The following is a 20,009-nucleotide window of genomic DNA, read 5'->3' on the forward strand; positions in this document are numbered from 1 at the left end:
GAGGCTGGCCTCGAACCTGCGATCCTCCGGCCTCAGCCTATCAAGTATTGAAATTACAGGCACACGTCACCATACCTGGCACCTGCAAGATTTTAATTTCCATTTTGTAGACAATAAAGACTAAGAGGTAAAATACTTTTGTTCAAACAAATTCCCAGCCCTAAAACCAGGATTCCCCTCCATATTAACCCCAAATCCTTCCTGAGCTCACACTCTGTGCCAGGGCTGGGGACTCAGCGTGGGACCTGTATCCTCACTGAACTCCCAGTTGGGCTGAGTCTAATGTGAACTTGGGTCTGTTTGGCACCAGAGTTTTTGCATTTTCGCTTTGTTGCCCTCTCTCTACACCCCCTTGACCATAGAGGTTGCTCAATAAATATAGGTGAAAGAATGAGCCGGCTGTGGTGGTGCACGTTTGCAATCCTAGCACCTGGAGGCTGAGCCAGGAGCATCAAAGGTTAGTGGCCAGCCTCAGCTACTTAGTGAGGCCCTTTGCAACTCAGTGAGACCCTGTTTTAAAATAAAGAATAAAAATGGGGCTGTGGGTGTAGCTCAAAAGTAGAATGCCTCTGGGTTCCATCCCTGGTACTGCAATGAATAAATAAATGAATAAATAAGTAACAAAAGAAAGGATGAGTGGTGGGGAATCTCAGGCCTGCCCCCAGCACGGATGAGCAGTCACAGATGGCTGAGAAAGGCCAGTTTTCTCTGGGATTTTTGGGCCAATCCAGGATATTTGTTCCCGGGGCTGAGGTGGGGAGACTGGGGTACCTGTCAGAGCTAGGGTTTATTGTGGGAGAGGACAGGATGTCCACAGGAGCTGGGGTCAAGTTTCCAGGGATAGCAGAAGTCCCAGGCCGAGAGACCTGAGGATTCCGGAGATGGAGTCTCTTTCCGGCCAGCAGCAGGGCTGCGGGACCCCCAAGCCGGTGCTCCGGGCTTGGCTGGGTTCATGGCTGGTCAAGTTCAGGAGCAGCTTCTTTCTGTTCTGTAAAAAGAAGGGGCAGCCCAGTCCCCAGGGGATCCTTCCAACCCCTAGGTGCACAGTGAAAGGAACTTTCCTCCTTCCAGGACGACCAAGGGTTGGCACCGGGAGCTTTCACGTCCCTCCTTGCAAACCATATCGAATTATTTACTGTTTGTCCTCTGCGCACAGCCTGGAGCTGGGCAAGGGCAGGGCCCTAGACTGGTCCTCTGCCTCTCGGGGGCTGCTCTTGGCCTAGAGTGGGGCCAGCGCTCCCTCTGGCATTGGGAAGGACTTTTGGCAGAAGCCAGAATCTGCAAGGTCCTGAAGGTCAGGGTGACTTGGCAGGCCCGCTCAGTAGGAGACCCTTCCACTCTCCTGGCGCTCCTGAGGACCATGGAGAGGAGACCCTACTGCTTCTTCTCCAGTGCCCTCCCAGCAATGAAGACACCCCTTGACAGCCTCACCAGGGCTCAGGGTCTGCGGCCCCTCTTTTAGCACCTGCCAATCTGAGGACTGCCCCTGGGATGGACCAGACACTCACCCATGAGGCCTTGTAACAGTTTCACGTCCAGCTGCCTGAGGATTTCACCAATCAGAGGGCATACCTGGGCCACCAGCACAGAGGGAAGGGTCAGGCTATGGGCTGGGAAGGAGCCCCGGCAGCAGGGAGCGTCAGTGCCCCGGAGCTTCCAGCAAGAACGGTGGCAAAGTGGTGCCTCACATTGAGTGCCAGCTCTACACAGCACTGCGTGCCCTGTCGCCCTGAATCCTTACAACCACCGCGTGAGGTGGGGGCCATGCTGCAGATGGGAGCCACGGCTCAGAGGGCTAAGTCCCTTGTCCAAGGCACACTGGCAAAATTGAAATTTTTGTGTGGTATTGGAGATTGACCCCAGGGACAGTCTACTTCTGAGCACCCCCAGTCCTACTTTATTTTTTAAAATTTGAAACAGAATCTCACTAAGTTGCAGAGGGCCTCACTAAATTGCTGAGGCTGGTGGTGAACCTGTGATTCTCCTCTTTCAGGCATGTGCCACCATGCCTGGCTAAAACTGAAAATTTTCATTACAATTTTTCAGTTTCTAAAATCCAAGATTCAAAATCCTCTGCTAGCCAGGCATGGTGGCACATGCTTGTAATCCCAGTACTTGCGAGACCGAGACAAGAGGATGGCAGGATCGTGGTTAGTCTTAACTACTGAGGCCTTCCGAAACCTGGTGAGACCCTGTTTCAAAATAAAGAACAAAAATTAGAGCCAAACGTGGTGGCACACGCTTGTAATTCCAGTACTTAGGAGGCTGAGACAGGAGGATCGCAATTCACAGATAGCCTCAGCTACTACTTAGTGAGGCCCTTTGCGAATCAGTGAGACCCTGTTTCAAAATAAAGAATAAGCCGGGTGTGGTGGTGCACGCTTTTAATCCCAGCACTTAAGGCTGAGACAGGAGGATCACACAGGTTCAAAGCCAGCCTCAGCTACTTAGTGAGGCTCTCAGCAACTTAGTGAGACTCTGTTTCCAAATAAAGTATAAAAATAGCTCATAAATATATCAGCTATAAAAAATATAAAGTATACTTTTATAAAGTATAAAAATAGGAGTATAGCTCAGAGGTAGAAAAATCCCTGGGTTTCACCCTCAGTACTATAAATAAATAAATAAATAAATAAATAAATAAATAAATAAATGTAAAGAATAAAAAATAGGGCTGGAAGTTTAGCTGGGAGGTAGAATACCCCTAGGTTCCATCCCTAGTACTGAAAAAAAAAAGAATAAAAAAATAAGGCTGGGGGTGTAGCTCAGGGGTATACTGCCCCTGGGTTCAATCCCCAGTACCAAGAAGAAAGAAAGAAAGAAAGAAAGAAAGAAAGAAAGAAAGAAAGAAAGAAAGAAAGAAAGAGAGAGAAAGAGAGAGAAAGAATCCTTTACTAAATTGCCCATAGATATGCCCTGTCCCTTGGACTTACTCAAGGATGCTCAAGACACCAATATTATTCTCAGACTTACCTGACTTTCTACCAGATGTGGGATTTTTTCCAGGCTCCCTTTGAGGGTGTGGAGAAAATGTTTCATCTTGGGTGGGATACCTCTAAAACACAACAGAAGGAGTCAATCCAGGCAACGCCAGTGCAAGCTGGTGTGTGTCGAGTACACTCGCGTCTTATTTCTCAGCAGGCCCCAGGTAAGAGGTATCGTTATCAGCAGTAGTCAAAGGGGAGCTCAGAGAAGTGTTGTGAGTTGCCCAGGGTCACACAGCAAGGAAGGGCACATTCTGTGGGAACCGTGTCAGGAAAGCATCAGTGACCGCGGCCTTTCCTGTCAAGAATGTCTGTACAATGGAGGTGTTCAATGAATAAATAGGCCAAAATGCATTGGTAAGTAAATGGGCAGGCATTTGCCGAGGTCCTAATTGGTCATCATTCTGTAATTCCAGAGATAAATCTTGTCCTCAAGGAACACATGATCTGATGAGGTTGGCAGACTTGGTAGGCCAGTCTACTGAGCTTTGCTAAACTCTGATTTTTGTCATGTCCACCCTGTGTCCCTAGTGTTAGGCACGGGGGCCAGCACATCATAGGTTCTTGGGAAATATCTGAATGAATAAGTGATGAGGGAGGGAGTGCTTTAGGGAAGGCAGGAATTGCATTCCAGGCAGAAGGGTCGGCATGTGCAAAGGCCCGGTGGTGTGGAAATGCAAGGAATGTTGTGTGTGGGTCCTTCAGAGACACTGAGGGTCAAGGGCTGCAGAATCAGCCGGGGGCTTGAATGCTGGGAATTTTCTCTCCATTCCAAGGGTACTGGGACATGGTGGCGGTGTTGGAGCAGGGGCTGGAGGCATGACCAGATTTGCACATTAGAAAATCACTTCTATGCCGGGCGTGGTGGCGCACGCTTGTAATCCCCGCGCTTGGGAGGCAGAGACAGGAGGATCGCGCAGGTTCGAAGCCAGCCGCGCGAACTGGCTTAGGAGACCCTGTTTCCAAATAAAAATGTAAAAATAGGTCTGGGAGTGTAGCCCGGAGGTAGAAGGGCTTCCAGGAACCCCAGTACCACCAAAAAAAAAAAAAAAAAAGAAAAAGAAAATCACTTCTATGGCAGGGTAAAGAATGCAGTGGAGGAGGCCAGGTTCCAGTCAGGGAAAGGAGAGGGTGGCAGAGGGCATCTGGGCACGGGACACTGGAGGGTCAGGTCCTGGGGAAGGGACCGCTGTGTTTGGGGAAGGGCAGTGGGCTCACTTGGCGAGAACTGCTGTGCGGACGCTGCTCGGCTCCGTGCGGCACTCGCCCATCACCAGATCCCTCCGGCCAAACTCGTCCTTCTCCAGCCAGAAGTCCACAGCCAGGCACATGTGTTTATGTGTCCTAATGATGTTGTCGTTGAAGGGCCTGCAGGTGCGAGAGAGGCGGGTGGGAGTGGCCCGCACGAGAGCGGCTGTGTTGGCCGAGATGGGCACTCTCCCCTGTCAGGGCTTCACAGGCTCTCTGGGCCTTTCCAACAAACCAGGCCCATTAAGACCTGAGGTCCATGATCAAGGAGAAAGTGGCTGTTGGCCAGGGTGACTTTTTATGGTCCTGGGACCAGAACAGGGCTTTAGCATCCCAAGCACCTGCTTCACCACTGAACTCTTCTCCAGCCCAGTAGACCAGCTTAGGAGCCCTGGGAAATTCACACATTGAAAGTTAATCTCTGTTTTTAAAATCGCTGCCATTTAGCTTCAGTCTCCCTTTCCTTGGGGCAGTGATGTTAAAAGGGTCATCTGAACAGGAGGAGAGAGAGGGGTCATTGACGTAACTCATGTTTCCTTTTATCAAGCCCTGGGTGGTGAACTCATAGGAGGGAGGGAGGGAGGGAGAGAGAGAGAGAGAGAGAGAGAGAGAGAGAGAGAGAGAGAGAGAGAGAGACTGGAGATTGAACTCAGGGCATTGAACTCTGAGCTACACTCCCAGCCATTTAAAATTTTTATTTTGAATCAGTCTCACTAAGTTGCTGAGGCTAGCCTTGAACCTACGATTCTCCTATCTCAACCTCCCAAGTACTGGGGAAACCAGGGTGTGCCACCACGCCCGGCTTCATGTAGGTTTAGATGAGCAAATGACCTGCCTCCCCTGGCCAGTGAGTGCCATCTACATTTCAGCTGGAGAAACCGCAAGGCGCGCAGAGTGGACTTGCTTGAGGCCACGCAGCGGTGAGTTCGGAAGCTGGGATCCGAATTCAGGTTGAGGTCAGGAAGCCTGGACCTCCCAGGCTCCCAAATTTCCCCCTAGCTCCCCGGTCCCCAGTGAGGAGGAGCAGCTGCACCTCACAGGTGCCTCTCCTGTGGACTCACCGTTTCAGTTCAATGTCAAATTCAAGTGAGATGTTTGCCGAGAACCACTCCTTATGGAAAAACATCTGGATCCCACCGCAGTCCAGCTGCACGTTGGTGATGTTGGTGCTACACAGGAGAAGAGCAGACATCCGTAAGAGTGAAGGGCCTCAGAGAGGCCAGGAATCTAGCTGAGAATCCACGTGGCCTGTCTGCAAAGCGGGCCTGGTGGCTGGGCTCAGACCTTCATTGTGTCACAGCTGCCCTGTCCCAGAGTCCCCTGAACATCTCTGCACAGCTTTCATGGGTGCAACCCATAGCCCAGCTGTTGACGACCTCTCCTCTTGGTGGATGGCCCACGATGTGCCCAGGAGCCTGGACCCCGGGGCTGCCCTTGACTCCTCTCCATCCCTCACCACCGCCTTCTGCCCATCAGCAAATCACGGTGGCTCTGCTTGTGAAGTTCTGCCCGGAGCCTGGCCGCTTCCGCTGCTCTCATGTGGCGCCACATCACCTCTTCCCAGAGGTGCCTTGACTTCCTGGTTCCTGCCATGACCTCGGCCTCTACAGCCTCTTCTCTGTGAGGCAGCCCGAGGGCCGTCCCCACCCCCGGCCTCTGCTGGTTTCTCATTACTCCTCACCAAAATCCAAACTCCACACCAAAGCCCCCAGACCCTTAGGGCTGGGCCCCATCTGCCTCCACAGCCCAGCTCCTGTGCCTCCCCGCACTCCCAGCCACTTTTCCTCAGACGCACCAACCCCCCTGGCTGCTCCCCAGGCCCTTCCGGTCACTTCCTCTCTTCTGCATCTCTTTGGAAGGCTTTCCTGTTAAGTCCCTCACTCATCCTTGCTAGATTTGTTCTCACAACAGGCCTCGCCACCAGAAAATACTTACTTTTGGTGGCCTCTCTCCCTCACTAGGGTGCAAGATCCAGAAGGCAGTGACCTTATGTCTTGTTCACAACTGTATCCCCAGTACTTGGGCAAGTCCTGGCTGCAGTAGGTGCTCAGCGTTACGTGTGACATTTGTTAAAGGAATGAATGGAGGCGATTGTGGTCGTACGCATCATAGGAAAACCCTGCTGGTCGCTACTGGTGCTGATGAAGACGTAGAGAACCAGCGTCTCTGATTAGGGGAGGGAGCCCAAGGTCAGAGCAGCAGGTCTGAGGGACGGGGTGACAACAGACAGGAGCAGGCCCCATTCTGGGGGGCAGATCGTAGCTATGGATGGTTACATAGCCACTGTGCCCACCAGAGGAAGGTGTGTGTCCCTCAGAGGCAGGGACAATTACTACCCATGGCACGAGGGGACTCCAGGCTGAAGCTCAGCGTACTCAAAGCTTTGCCCAGAGCGAGGGAGCGGTGACTTAGATGTCCTGGCCTCGTTTGACACCCACATGTTAATCCAGGCCGTGCCCTGGGCATCCCTTGGTAGGTGAATCTAGAGTGACCAAGCGGCCTTCGTGCTGGTGAAGTCCAGATTGCAATGCAGACATGTTGGCTCCTGGGCTGTCCAGCAGAGAGCTCTGCGGCCTCTCCCCATGGCCTCTGCTTGGGGCTCGCCCGTCCTCCTGCCAGGTTGTCTCTTCTCCTCCCTCTTCACAAGCGTGCACCCTGCCCTCCTGATCGCCCAGAGCGTGCCGGGCTCCGGGTCTCACCTGATCTCTTGCCCCTGCTGTCTGTTCATGCCGTTGATCAGCCAGCCCACCATCCCCGGGGCCACCTTTCCTGAGATGTTCAGACTGTCCAGCAGGCGGAGGTTCTGGATCCGGCCCTCTGCGTTGTGCTTCATGAGGCCCTGGGAAAGAACTGGATGGACAGGGGGCCAGTTGTAATGCCAAGTGGAAAAGGTGGGCTGTGGGGTTGGGGACCCGGCTGCAGACCAGACACCCCCTTCTGGCTAAGTGACTGGCCGGTGCAGGTCAACATGTCTCCCACTGAGATCCATGCTTTTCATCTGTGAAGTTGTACTTTGCAAGATGCAAGAGACAGAGACAAACACTGCAGGTGGTCGGGCCAGTGCCGGCGGCCAGAGGAGAGACTCTGAGCCCACCCTGCGCTGTGTCGCAGAGCTTACACAGGTGCGGATCCCTGTAGACGCTGCTCAGAGACAAGAATGGGCAGGTCACTGTGAAGAGTAAATGCCAATCACCGCACCGTGCCTCAGGAAAAAATGGCAGGACCCAGTGGGGCTTCCAGGAGAAAAAAAGCAGCTGCCCTTTCTGGGCTCCAGGTCCTCCTGCCTGGAATGGGCTGGCCCGTGACATGCTGGAGCTCACCACAGGGGCGGTGGGCTCACTGCCTTCCCCTGCAGTCAGGCCCCATGCAGGGAGGGGGGACTGCAGAGCAGCAGACACCATGCTCTCCCCCCCAGGCCCAGCCCCAGGCCCCTCCCAGCACTCCTAGTTCCTGTCACCTACAAAAAGAAAGTACATCTGGAGTCTCAACAAAAATGAGGAGACTGCAGGCTGAAGCGCTGCACACTCAAAGCTTTGCTCAGAGCCACAGAGCGGTCAAGCACGGGAGCGGGGACTCAGATATCCTGCTCTCGTTTGACACCACATGTTAATCCAGGCCGTGCCCTGGGCATCCTTTGATAGATGAGTGGCCAAGCGGCTTCCCTGTGCTGGTGGCAAAGCCAGGATTGCAATGCAGACACGTTTGCAAAAAACAATTTGTTTGTGTGTGTGTGTGTGGTACTAGGGTTCCTGGAAACCCTTCTACCTCCGGGCTACACTCCCAGACCTATTTTTATATTTTTATTTTGGAAACGGTTTCTTAAGCCAACGAGGCTGGCTTTGAACCTGCGCGATCCTCCTGTCTCCGCCTCCCAAGTGCGGGGATTACAAGTGTGCGCCGCCACACCTGGCTAAAACCAAATTTTTAATTTTGTTATTTTAATAAATGGATTTCTACTCTATTAAGAGAAAAAGAAAATTGTGTTATAATCTGATATAATTTATTAGCCAATAAAACTGTACATTGTAATTTATCCCAGAAATTCTAGGATGGGTCAATAGAGAAAAATCTGTTAATAAAATTTATCATTTAATGGATTAGAGGAAAAAACTTTTAGATGCAAAAAATTTTGTCAAAGGCCAATAATTTATGACTAAGAAAAATGTGTAGCTGGGCATGCTGGCACACACCTATAATTCTAGTACTTGGGAGGCTGAAACAAGAGGATCACAGGTTAGCCTCAGCAACTTAGCAAGACTTAGTGAGGCCCTCTTTTTTATTTTATAAAAATAAAAAGGATTGAGGATGTAGCTGAGAGGTAGAATGCCCCTGGCTTTAATTCCCAGCACCAAAAAAAAAAAAAAAATTAAAATAAAAAACAGAAAGAAAAAGAAAAATATTAAATAAAACTAGGAACATAAGAAACTGCATTAATGAAATTAAAACTGTATTCCAAAAGCTTACAGAAAATATCTCATGTAGTGGAGAATTCTAGATACATTTCCATTCCTATAAAAGGCCCTAGTAGCCAGCCAGGCATGGATGGTAGCACATGACTATAATCCTAGTACTTGGCTGAGACAGGAGCATTAGAGGCCTGAGGCCAGCCTCAGCAATTTAGTGAGGCCCTCAACAACTTAGTGAGGCCCTGTTTCAAAATAAAAAATAAAATAGGGCTGAGGATGTAGCTCAGAGGCAGAATGCCTATGAGTTCGGTCCCCCAGTATAGTGCACGTGCACACACACACACACACACACACACACACACACACACACACTGGCTATGTGAAAAAAGGCATAGAAAGTATGGGGAAACATCAAGAAGCAGTAAAGAGAAAATTGTCACCACAGATGATATTATAATCTAGATTAAAAAAATCTAACAAAAAGAGAAACTATTAGAACTATAAGAGGTTCACAAGACTTTTAGATGTTAAATTAATTTTCAAAAATCAAGAGTTTTTAAAAATCTCATCTGTGCCATAACACCAATGAGAAAATATAATAGAAAATGGGCTAACATTTACTGTGGCAACAAAGACTATAAATTCTCTAGGAATCAACATATCATGCTCAAAACATTCATAGGATTTTAAAATTCAATTATGGGATATAAATTGGTTTCTAGATTAATGATGTACTAAGTTTATGACTGAGAGGCCAGGGTCAACCATTGCAAAACTATCAATTCTTTCTAACTTAGCAAATCAAATTTCTAGATGAATTTTTAAGGAATTCAATGCACTCCAAAATTCACTTGGAAGAATAAAGGTCTCTCAGCTACAACAGTATTCTCCGAAAATGTTGTATTTTAAATTCTATGTGATCGATATAGAAATTGATACCCATCTGCAGCGTACAGTACACAGAGGTGAATTCTCACCCTTAGAAATCTGACCATTTAGTAGATGGGTGTAGAGCACTGCCTTACTACATGGACAGAAGCAACTGGATCTCCACTTTGCACACATACACAGACATAGCCCTCACATAGATTAACCCTGGATACATACGGAAAAACTATAAAAATGTAGAAAAACCCAAGTAGAAAATGACTGGAATAGGGCAAGGCCTTAAGACTCTTCAAATACAAGCTATAGGATGAGATCTTGATGAATTTGAAAATATTCCTGTCTAATAAGCAAAGTTAATTGATGAGAATTTGAGAGAAATACAGTTTGTCCTCTGTATCCACAGGTTTGCAACCTTAGATTCAACCAACCAAGGACTGAAAATATTTGAAAAAAAGAATTGCATCTGTACTGAACATGTATAGACTTTTTCTTGTCCTTATTTTCTAAACAATTATTTACATGACACTCACATATCAAAAGCAATCTAGAGGAAGAGGCTGTGTGCAGGTTCTGTGTGAATACAGTATCATTTTGTAAAAGGGACTTGAGCATCTGCGGTGTCCTGGAACCCTCCCAGTGGATGCCAAGGGACTACTGGCATTAGGTTAGAATCCAAAGCCGGACGTGGTGGTGCCGCTTGTAATCCCAGCATTTGGGAGGCTGAGACCAGAGGATCGCGGTTCGTGGACAACCTCAGCTACTTAGTGAGGCCCTCTGCAACTCAGTGAGACCCGGTTTCAAAATAAAGAATAAAAAATAGGGCAGGGGATGTAGCTCGGAGGTCGAATGTCCCTGGGTTCCATCCCCAGACCCACACACACACACACACACAAAAAGGTTAGAATCCGATTGGAGACAAATGTCAAGAATACACTAGCATCTCAAAATAAAAGAGGATTAAAAAAAGAAAAAACTCAGAAAAACAAAAAAGGGGCAAAATATAAGATCAGGTTCTTCAAAAAAGTAGAAACATTTGGCAAAATTCTTACCAGTCAGATAAAACCAACTTAAAATACTTCGACATCACTCCACTGCACCTCAGACTAGAAGAAAGCTAGAACAATGGCCTTATACCCTGACGTGTGTCTTCCTCTCCTCCCAGTGTGGTGGTATTTGGAGAGGTTAAATGAGGTCATAGGGTTTGATAGACCTGATAGGACTGGTGTCTTTATAAGAAGAGCTAGCTCTTCCTCGGAAAGGCTGTGGACAGTAGAGGAGGCGGAAAGAGAGGCTTCCCCAACCCTGCCAACTTGCTAGTTTCCATAACCGTGAGAAAATAAATGTCTGTTGTTTAAGCCCCGCCTGTGGCCTCTTCTGGCCACGCTGGCAGGCTGGTTCAGATGCATGCCTGCCAGCAGAGGTGACCATTGGGACACAGGGGCGCTCATTGATTACTGAAGCAAGTCTAGACCAGCACACCACTCGAGGGCAGACTCTGGCAATTTTAGTTAAATTGAGTTCCATCTGCTCCTGGGACCAGCCATCTTCCCTCTGAGTGTGTCCCAGAGAAATGTCCCTCGTGGTCTGGCAGGGACATGTACAAGTGGTCATCTCAGGGTAGTTTACAACAGCGGGAAGTTAAGGATAGCCCGTGTCCAGCCCTAGGGTAATGGCCAAGCAGACTGAGGTTCAAGACCTATGGGCCTCTCTGCACCCGCAGAGGTAGCGCAGTTATCAACGGCATAGTGTGTAGTGAAGCTGGAAAGCCCAGAATGAGCTACAAATCCAAACGCTGCATGTGAAAGCATGTTTCCACACACACAAAACACATTGCTGTGCCACCAAGGCCATGGGGAATAGAAATAAGACTAAGAGGAAAACAAGACAAAAGAGGAGCCATGTGCTGATTCACAGGAGTGACAGTGGGCTATGAATTGATGAATTGACATGTGAGTAACTCAGTCTCACTGTTCTGGATTCGAGGTGGAAAGAAAAAGAAGAAAACGAGGTAAGGGGGCGACTCGCGGTCAGGTGTCTGCCAGTGGGGCCCAGGCTGTGTGCCTCCCCCAGGACAGTGGCCACGTGCAGGGCAGAGCTTACTTCTCGCCAGGGTGGACTTGCTGTCCGCTTGGGCCGTGGCCAGGCCAGGCCAGGGCTGCTTGTGTAGTATCCAAGGCAGGACCAGCAATCCGAGGAGAGTCAGAAGTCTCCAGAGTGGACACATCTTGGCTTCTGGGACCTGCAGGCGTCAAGAGGGGTCAGATGGGGCCGAGGAAGATCGCAGAGAGAGCGGCCACTTGGCTGGATGGGCACATGGCTTTCCGTGGGAAGATGACAGTGGAGGGAGCCCCTAGCATGCTGTGGAAGGTGGCGTGATGGACTCCAGCAGGGCTCCCAGGCTTGCTCACATGGCTCTCAGGCAGACTGCTGTGGGCTGGCCGAGGCTCCAGAGAGAGGCTGGTTGCTTGGAGACGCTCACCAGAGCCCACTGTTGGGTCATCCTCTCCCAGGCCCTGGCTCCGCCTGAGCGTTGGTGACTCTTCAGTGAATGAATGAATGAATGAATGAATGGCTCAGGATGGCTGACCCTGGGCTGTCCAATTGGACTGGAGCATTCCTAAGAGCAAGACCAGTTTCAATCCCTGTCACAATGCTCATTTGCTGAAAATTAAGTGCTAATGATGTTTTGTGAGGGAGGACACTGGGAATTGAACCTAGGGGCATTCTACCTTTAAGCTACAAGCCCAGCCAGATTTTATTTTTGTTTGGAAACAGAGTCTCACTAGGTTGATGAGAATCTCACTACTTGCTGAGGCTGTCCTTGAACCTGTGGTCCACCGGTCTCAGCCTCCCAAGTACTGGGATTCCAAGCGTGTGCCTCCATGCTTGGAATGAATGGTTTTGAGTGATTTAACTGGATAGATGAACGAGGACAGCTGAGATCTGAATCTTCAAATATGAGTTTCTAGCGGGCAGAGTGAACGTCTAACTAATCCTCACGTCTATGGTGTCTACCATGTTTGCCACATGCTTATTAAGTGGTACAAATAAAGGAATGATTGGATAGATGGATGGGTGGATGGATGGATGGATGGATGAGCCTCATCTTTCTGGATAAGATTTAGAGGAGGGGACCAGAGAGGCTTAAAGTTGCAGCACCAGGTTTTCCAAGGAGCCCTGGTCTTGTGGGAAGGGGACTCAGGGAATTCTGTCCAAATGCCCTGTCCTCGTACTCTCAAGGATGGCGCCACAGTCCTTTGGAGCAGCTCCGATTCCTCTTTTCTCATCGCCCACAGCCCATTAGCAGGGAGATCCTGTCTGCCATCCAGAGCAACTTCTCCTCAGCTGCCACATCTTGGCCTGGCCTCTTGCAAAGGCATCCTGACTGCGTCCCCAGTTCCCATCCCTGCCCCTCTGTAGCCCCTTTCCTGGCAGCATCCTGAGCAGTCATTTGAAGACAGAACGTGGACTGTGCTGCTCTGCTCAGAGCTGCCCATGTTTCCCTTCACACACGGAGCACATGCTCCCCGGTGTGCAGCAGGGTCCCCTGTTCTTTCTCACGTCACCTCATGCCCGGGCCCCACAATTCCCCTGCTGTGAGCACCGAGACAAAGGCATTTGTCATGACCCCGTGCTGTCCCCCCACGCTGCCTGGTTTTGTAAGAGATGGGACTGAAAGTCTGTGTTCACGGTGTCAGCTTTCTGCTATTTGAGGTCCTTTGCTCAGGGTTCACACTCCCTTTGGGGATGTTTGTAGAATATCAGTTACTTTCTTGTGAACTGTCGAACTTTCCTGGTCTTGTGTAACCAGTTGGAATTTTGTTATTTTCTTGTCAAGAAAATTGGAGAAGAGCAGGCACCATTGAGAAGGGCAAATCTATTGTCCTTGGCCCTTTGGACGTCTCAGCTCTGGGGTGGGGACAAGCGTTCTGCCTCCTTACCACTGTGGTTCTCACGGAGTCTCCAGACCCAATGCTGTGGGACGTGAAGGTGCCCAGAGCCAGATGCACCGCAGTGAGAACAGATTTAGAGGGACGCGGGGCCCCTCTCAGGGGCGAGCGCGGGATCTAGGGCCAGTGTGATGCCCAATCACGTACAGCTAAGAGATGTGCTTTGAGAGCCGGGCGCGGTGGCACATGCTGGTAATCCCAGCATTCAGGAGGCTGAGACAGGAGGACTGTGGTTCGAGGACAGCCTCAGCTACTTAGTGAGGTCCTTTGCAACAAGGTGAGACCCTGTTTTCAATTAAAAAATAAAAAAATAGTGCTGGGGGTATAGCTCGTAGGTAGAATGCCCTTGGGTTCCATCTTCAGTTGAGAGAGAGAGAGAGAGAGAGAGAGAGAGAGAGAGAGAGAGAGAGAGAGACAGGCTTTGGAGTCACTGGACCAGGGGCTCAGTCTGCACCTGTGTGTCCAAGGGGAGGCCACAGCTGTCAGGAAGGACCACCCTGAAGGATGTCTTCCCAGAAGACCCCAGGGCCAAGAAAGCTTATTCACAAGTGTACCCTCAGGGACCTGGTCTGGGATTCTGCTTTTTCTGGGCTCTAAGGCTTCTCCAGGTCCCCAGCCAAGGGCAGAGGGCCTCGCTCCAGGGAATAGTAGAGTGGACAGGAGCATTAGTGCAGATGCTTGAATCTAATTCTACAGGTGTGTGTGTGTGTGTGTGTGTGTGTGTGTGTGTGTGTGTGTGTGAAACAATCAGAGAAGACCAGAGACTGAACTTAACCTAAAGACAGTTTTTCTTAAAATAGCAAGGCTAGCAGAGGACCAGCCCTTTCTGGATGGAATATCAAGTCTGATGAAGGTGCTGCTGAGGCTTCTGCTAGGGTGGCCTCAGGGAAGAAGTCAAAAGGAAAAGCTGGTTTCGGGGGCATTGCAGTGTTTTGGAGGAGGGGTGGGACTTGTAAAACCAGAGTCCTGGGCCACCTCTGAGTAACTGAGTCAGATCCTCCATAGGTAGATCCTAGATCCCTATGTGTGGGTGCAGGGGGACCCTGCACTGAAATGATGACATTGTTACCAGCTACCACTTATTGAGATGACTGACCTGCAGGGGTGCATTCATGGTTTCTTATTTAATCCTCAAGGCACCCTTCTGTGGTAGGTGCCAGTTTTATTAGCCTCCCTTTGCAGAGGCACAGGGATGCTGGGTCAGCAGCTGGGGACGGGCTGGAGCTGAGTGTGAGCCAGGCGGCCAGCCCTGCAGGGGGCAGGTCAGAGGAGCTGCAGCAGCTCATTCTCCGCCAGCTTCCCATCCCACACCACGCCCCGCCCCGCTCCCTAACACGATCCTCGCTTCTCCACCCGTCCACCAGACACTGGCGTTATGAGGAGAGGTGGGAAGAACAGTGATTCAAGACTGGTGCCGAGCTCGGAATCTGGAGTTACCCGTCCAAGGGCACTCAGCTGGCAAATGTGGTATCGGACCTGAACCCAGCCCTTGTGGCCACTAGGAGGCTCCATCTTGTCTCTGAGTAAACTTGCTCACAGTCCTTACTCTTCACCCTAGACTGCGTGCTTGCTTTGCCTAGTTATCTTTCCTCTCTAGACACACGTCAGTAACGACCCCAAGGGACACGCAGAGCAAAGAGCAGAACTTTCCCTGAGCTGGAGTTGATCGCCAGGCTCAGCAAGGGCTGCAGCTGTCACCATCGCCATGAGCGCTCTAGACCACGAGGGGCAGGAAGGAGCCCAGGATCTGGCCTAACAGAGGTGCTCTCAGGAGGAGACGAGGGAGGCAAGTCTTTAGGAACGAACAGCCATTTAGTTTCACCTGCCTTCAGTCAGACAGGAGGAAAGAGGAAATGTGCACAAGGTATCCTTAAAACTGCACATCAGACCTGCTCAATTACTAATTTCATTCTTAAAAAAAAAAACTTGGCTTCTCCTCTGCTTCCCAACAAAGAAACCAAGTTTTTTTTTTTTATCCTTGTCTTTTTTTCTGCTTAGTTCTCATGGTTGCAGAGCTAGATTCCCCCCATTGGGGTCCCCTTCTGGAAATCTGGGACCTGTCCATAGGAGAGGACTGTGTGGCCCTGGGAGTGACGCCGGCTCTCCTGTGCAGCAGGTCCCGGCTGGGAGCGCTTGCTCCTCAGTGAGACGGCAGTTTTTACGGAGCAGTGAACAAAGCGGACCGAACCTCTGCCTTGCTGTTGTTGTACTGGGGGCTGAGCCGCATTCTACCTCTGAGCTGCACCCTCACCCCCCATTCTATTTTTTATTTGAAACAGGGTTGCACTAAGTCGCGGAGAGGCTCACAACTTGCTGAGGCTGACTGCGAACCTGCGATCCTCCATCCTAAGTACGGGATTACAAATATGGGGAACCACACCCAGCTACTCCTGCCTTTACTGAAACTGCAGTCCAGTGGGTAGACGGGCAAATAAACTAAGACGCAATAAGATGATCTCATAGAATGAGGAGCGCTATGAAGGAATTAAAATAGAGATGGTGCCTGGGCGGGGTGGGGAACACCCGGGCGTAGATCCCCTCTCACTTGGAGGTGATGAGGACGGTGGAGTGTGCTGGTCAGCGCCCCAGCCTTGAGTTGGAAAGTTGTGGGAAGAACAAGAAAGCCAATAAAACCAAAGTGACCGAAAAGGGAAAAGACAGGGAGGAGAAGGTCAGATACACGCATAGGGACAGTTCCGGTGTATTCTCTTGTGCCATGGTGAGACAGACACAGGTCTGAATCCTGACTGCTGAGTCTCAGTGGTGTGGCTTGGGCACATCCCCACACTCTGTTTTCTCATCTCGTGACTCAGATGGAAACTCAGAGTGACTGAGGTGTGTGTGTGTGTGTGTGTGTGTCTGTGTGTGTGTCTGTGTGTGTGTGTGTGTCTGTGTGTGTCTGTGTGTCTGTGTGTGTGTCTGTGTGTGTGTGTCCGTGTGTGTGTGTGTGTGTGTGTGTGTGTGTGTGTTCTCTAGAACCATAAACAAATAAACTTTTCCTTCTCTAAATTGTGGTCATCAGGCATTTGGGGTCACAGCAGTGAGGATGCTGTCTGAAGCAGGATCTGGAATGTCCCCCAAAGCTGATGTGTCCTTAGTTCTGGGACCTGAATGTCCCCAAAGCATGGCTCCCAGCGCAGCAATGTTCAGAGGTGGGGTCTTTAAGCAATGATTGAATCCTGAGGGCTCCAACCTCATTGGGGGATGGATCCATTGATAGGTGGACACTGGGAAGTGAAGCCTAGCTGGAGGAACAAGCCATGGGCGTGTGCTCTGGAAGGGTTCATCTTTTTTGTGGTCCCTTCCAGTCTCTCTGCGTCCCTGATGCCAGAAGATGAGCAGCTACCCCCCCACCCCCCATGATCACTGCCTCGCCTCAGGGCCAAGGAAATGGAAATGGCCAACCATGGACGTGAACCTCAAAGTATGAGTCAAAAGAAATGGTCCTTTGTCTAAGTTGTTCTTGTCAGGTATTTTGGTAGAAAGATGCAGAACTGACAAACACAGGTGCTAATTGTTACAGGACCTGAGCAACAAAGCACAGGGTAGGGGTTCCCTGTATCAGACGTGCAGGAGGTTGCGTATGACCCAGAGCAAGTTATTTTAGGGAGTTTGGGAGAGGAAGCCAGTTTATAAAAAACTGAGCAGTGGATGAAGGTGAGGAAATAGAGGTAGTGAACATTTTTTGAGAAGATTGCTGAAGAAAAATAGGGTTATCAGGGCCAAGATGCGCTTCTCCCTTAAGACACCACCTTGCAGTCTGTCCTTGCCAAAGGCACACAGAGGCTGACACCAAAGTCCTTGCTGCCCAGGGGGACACTGGGGCCAAGAGGACGGATCTACCCAAAGTCATAGGATCAGTCTAGAAACAATCAACCCTGACAAGACAAGAAGCCTTGTGATTAGCTTTAGGCAAACGGGCCCAAACATTCAGATAAAGGCTGAATGCACCCTCCCTGCCTTCCAGACCCATCGCCACAAGGGGCCCCAGTGGCATCTCTGGCTACTGCTGCCACCGCTCCCGCAGCGCCGGAGAGAAAGAACACTCTGCAATTCTGAGCTGCAAAGATTTTTATTGTGGGGAATCAGCATGAGGGTTTTGGCAAGGATTTGCTGGAAATAACTCCCATACCCAGAGAGATCTTTGAGTCTGGGGCGGGTGATGTGATTCCAGGCAGGGTAATCTAAAGCTGGTGGCAGTCGGGAGGAGGTTCCTATGAGGAGACCAGCAAGCAGGACCTGACCCTGTGTGAGACAATGCAGGTGTTAGTGGACTCCATGCCCTTCTAAGCAGACTGCAATTGTCCTGAACTAGAACCTGTCCCAGCCCAGCAACGCCTCATCCCGCCCGCCTGGCTGGCGCCCCTCTCCGCTCTCCATGGTCCTGAACCACGCCTGTGCCTGCCTAGTATTTTCCCTGGACCCCTTTGTCAATCAAGGAGGAAGGATCTTCTTCCTTCCCGTGCCTCACCAGTTGCCTCTGTTGATCAAAAGACATATTTCTACGCTGTACATATTTTTTGCCAGAGTGAAGAACATTTTATTCCTGACACTTTAGTGAACATACCTTTGGAATAGATTTCCAAAGTGATTCACTGTGTACAAAGAAGTATTAAATTAAGAAACACAATGAATTGTCATGACATTCTTTTATCAGATTGCAAACTTCTACAATTTACGTGCAAGACCAGTGAAGTTTCATGGAGTCTTATGATGGATTTTTAACTTACTCTGAAGAAAAAAAGGCTATTTAAAATACATATTTCTTAGTTTTAATATTGGAAATTCATTCACATTTATAAAATACTTTCTAGCCAGGCGTGGTGGTGCACAATTGTAATCCCATCATTCAGGAGGCCGAGACAGGAGGATCGTGGTTCATGGACAGCCTCGGCTACTTATTGAGGCCCTTTGCAACGCAATGAGACCCTGTTTCAAAATAATGAATAAAATAATAAGGCTGGGGGTGTAGCTCAGAGGTAGAATGCCCCTGGATTCTATCCCCAGAACTGCAATAAAGTAATTTCTATGCTAAATTAGGATATGGAAGCCATAAATTTGAGATTTCTGATGAAGTCCCAAATCTCATCACACTTTGTGACGAGTGGCAACAGAGATGCATTGGTGGGGATAGAATGAGACGCTCTAGGCCTTCTGGAGTTTTGCAGCTGGCAGTAGATTAGCTGAGAGCTGCACTCTCCAATGTGCTGGCACCAGCCACATGTGAGTCTTATCACCTTAAATGCAATTGGTCCAAACTGGAATGAGCTGTAAGTATACACACCAGGTCAATTTGGTACAAAAATGAAATGTCAAATATATCATTACTATTTTTTATATGAATACATGTTGAAGTGAGAATTTCATAGATAGGTTGGGTAAATAAAATATACTACTATAATTATCTCTGTGTTTTTTTTTTTTTTGGTGGTGGTACTGGGGGTGGAACCCAGAGGCTTTCTACCTCCAGGCTATACTCCCAGACCCATTTTTTATATTTTATTTGGAAACAGGGTCTCACTAAGTTGATGAAAGCCTCACTAAGTAGCTGAGGCTGGCTTCGAACCCGTGCGATCCTCCTGTCTCAGCCTCCCAAGCGCAGGGATTACAAGCGTGCGCCACCACGCTCGGCTCTATACTACTATAATTAATGTCATCTATTTTTTAAAGTCGTCTTTGCCATGAAATTCAAAATTGCACGTGTGTCTCTTATTTTAATTGGAGAGCACTGTCTTAAAGAATTACATTATTAAGCTATTCAGCCCAATGATGTGGATTCAGTTATGCTATTATCCATTCGGTTTCCTATTGTCCTCTGTCATAAACTGTACTTTCTCAGCGGCTCCACCTGTCACATGTGCCCTTATCCTCCAGAAAGGACGTGTGCAGATCACGACAAACTCACCCTTACTTCTCAAGGAAGGCTACCTCCACCTCCCACGACTCCTCTGACCAGCGCTCAGCTGCTGTCCTGTCCAGAGCACCAGATATTTCCTGTTCTTGTGTATTTGCACACACAGTGTCCTCTGCTCATAATACTGTTCCCCACCAGAACCTTTTGATCATCCTTCAGTGCCCAGCTCCTCTGTAGAGCCTCCTGGAAATCCCCTGGCGCGGCTTCTGGGTCTCACTTTGATACTCCCACACGGCCTCAGCCATAACACCTTACTGCACGTGAAATCCCCCATTTCCTGGTTTTATCCATTACTAGGCTGGGGGCTCTCAAAATCAGGGGCCGAGTGTGATTTATCTTTATACTCCTGGCCCTCAGGGAAAATAGGGAATGGGATGAAGTCCCTGCCTCGTGCAGTCTACATTCTAGTGGAGTAGACAAAAGGGAAATGAGTATTAGAAAAGAAAGTTTGACCTCAGTGAGTATTGTGAAGAGGAGTAAAGCAGGAAAGAAACTGGCACCTGTGTCTCTTCTGAGATACTTGAGATGAAATCCAAGCAGAGGGAATCCCACAGGAAAGAGGTGCAGATAATGCATGATAACCAAAATGAAGAGTGATATCTTATACAGACCTCCCTTT

The 20,009-nt window shown here is 49.5% G+C and overlaps 1 protein-coding gene across 1 annotated transcript; it reads right to left on the minus strand.

Moving 5' to 3' along the window:
• Positions 1–1,458: 1,458 nt before the first annotated feature.
• On the minus strand, positions 1,459–11,750 carry BPIFA3 (BPI fold containing family A member 3; the record flags this gene model as incomplete). Its single annotated transcript, XM_080716528.1, has 6 exons — positions 1,459–1,572; positions 2,974–3,055; positions 4,203–4,352; positions 5,294–5,401; positions 6,932–7,082; positions 11,627–11,750. The coding sequence occupies 6 exons, from the start codon at positions 11,748–11,750 to the stop codon at positions 1,459–1,461; spliced, it is 729 nt and encodes a 242-aa protein (XP_080572654.1).
• Between the last annotated feature and the right edge of the window lie 8,259 nt (positions 11,751–20,009).

The sequence above is a fragment of the Muscardinus avellanarius genome (assembly GCF_963383645.1).
Source record: "Muscardinus avellanarius genome assembly, chromosome: 19".
Taxonomy (NCBI): Eukaryota; Metazoa; Chordata; class Mammalia; order Rodentia; family Gliridae; genus Muscardinus; species Muscardinus avellanarius.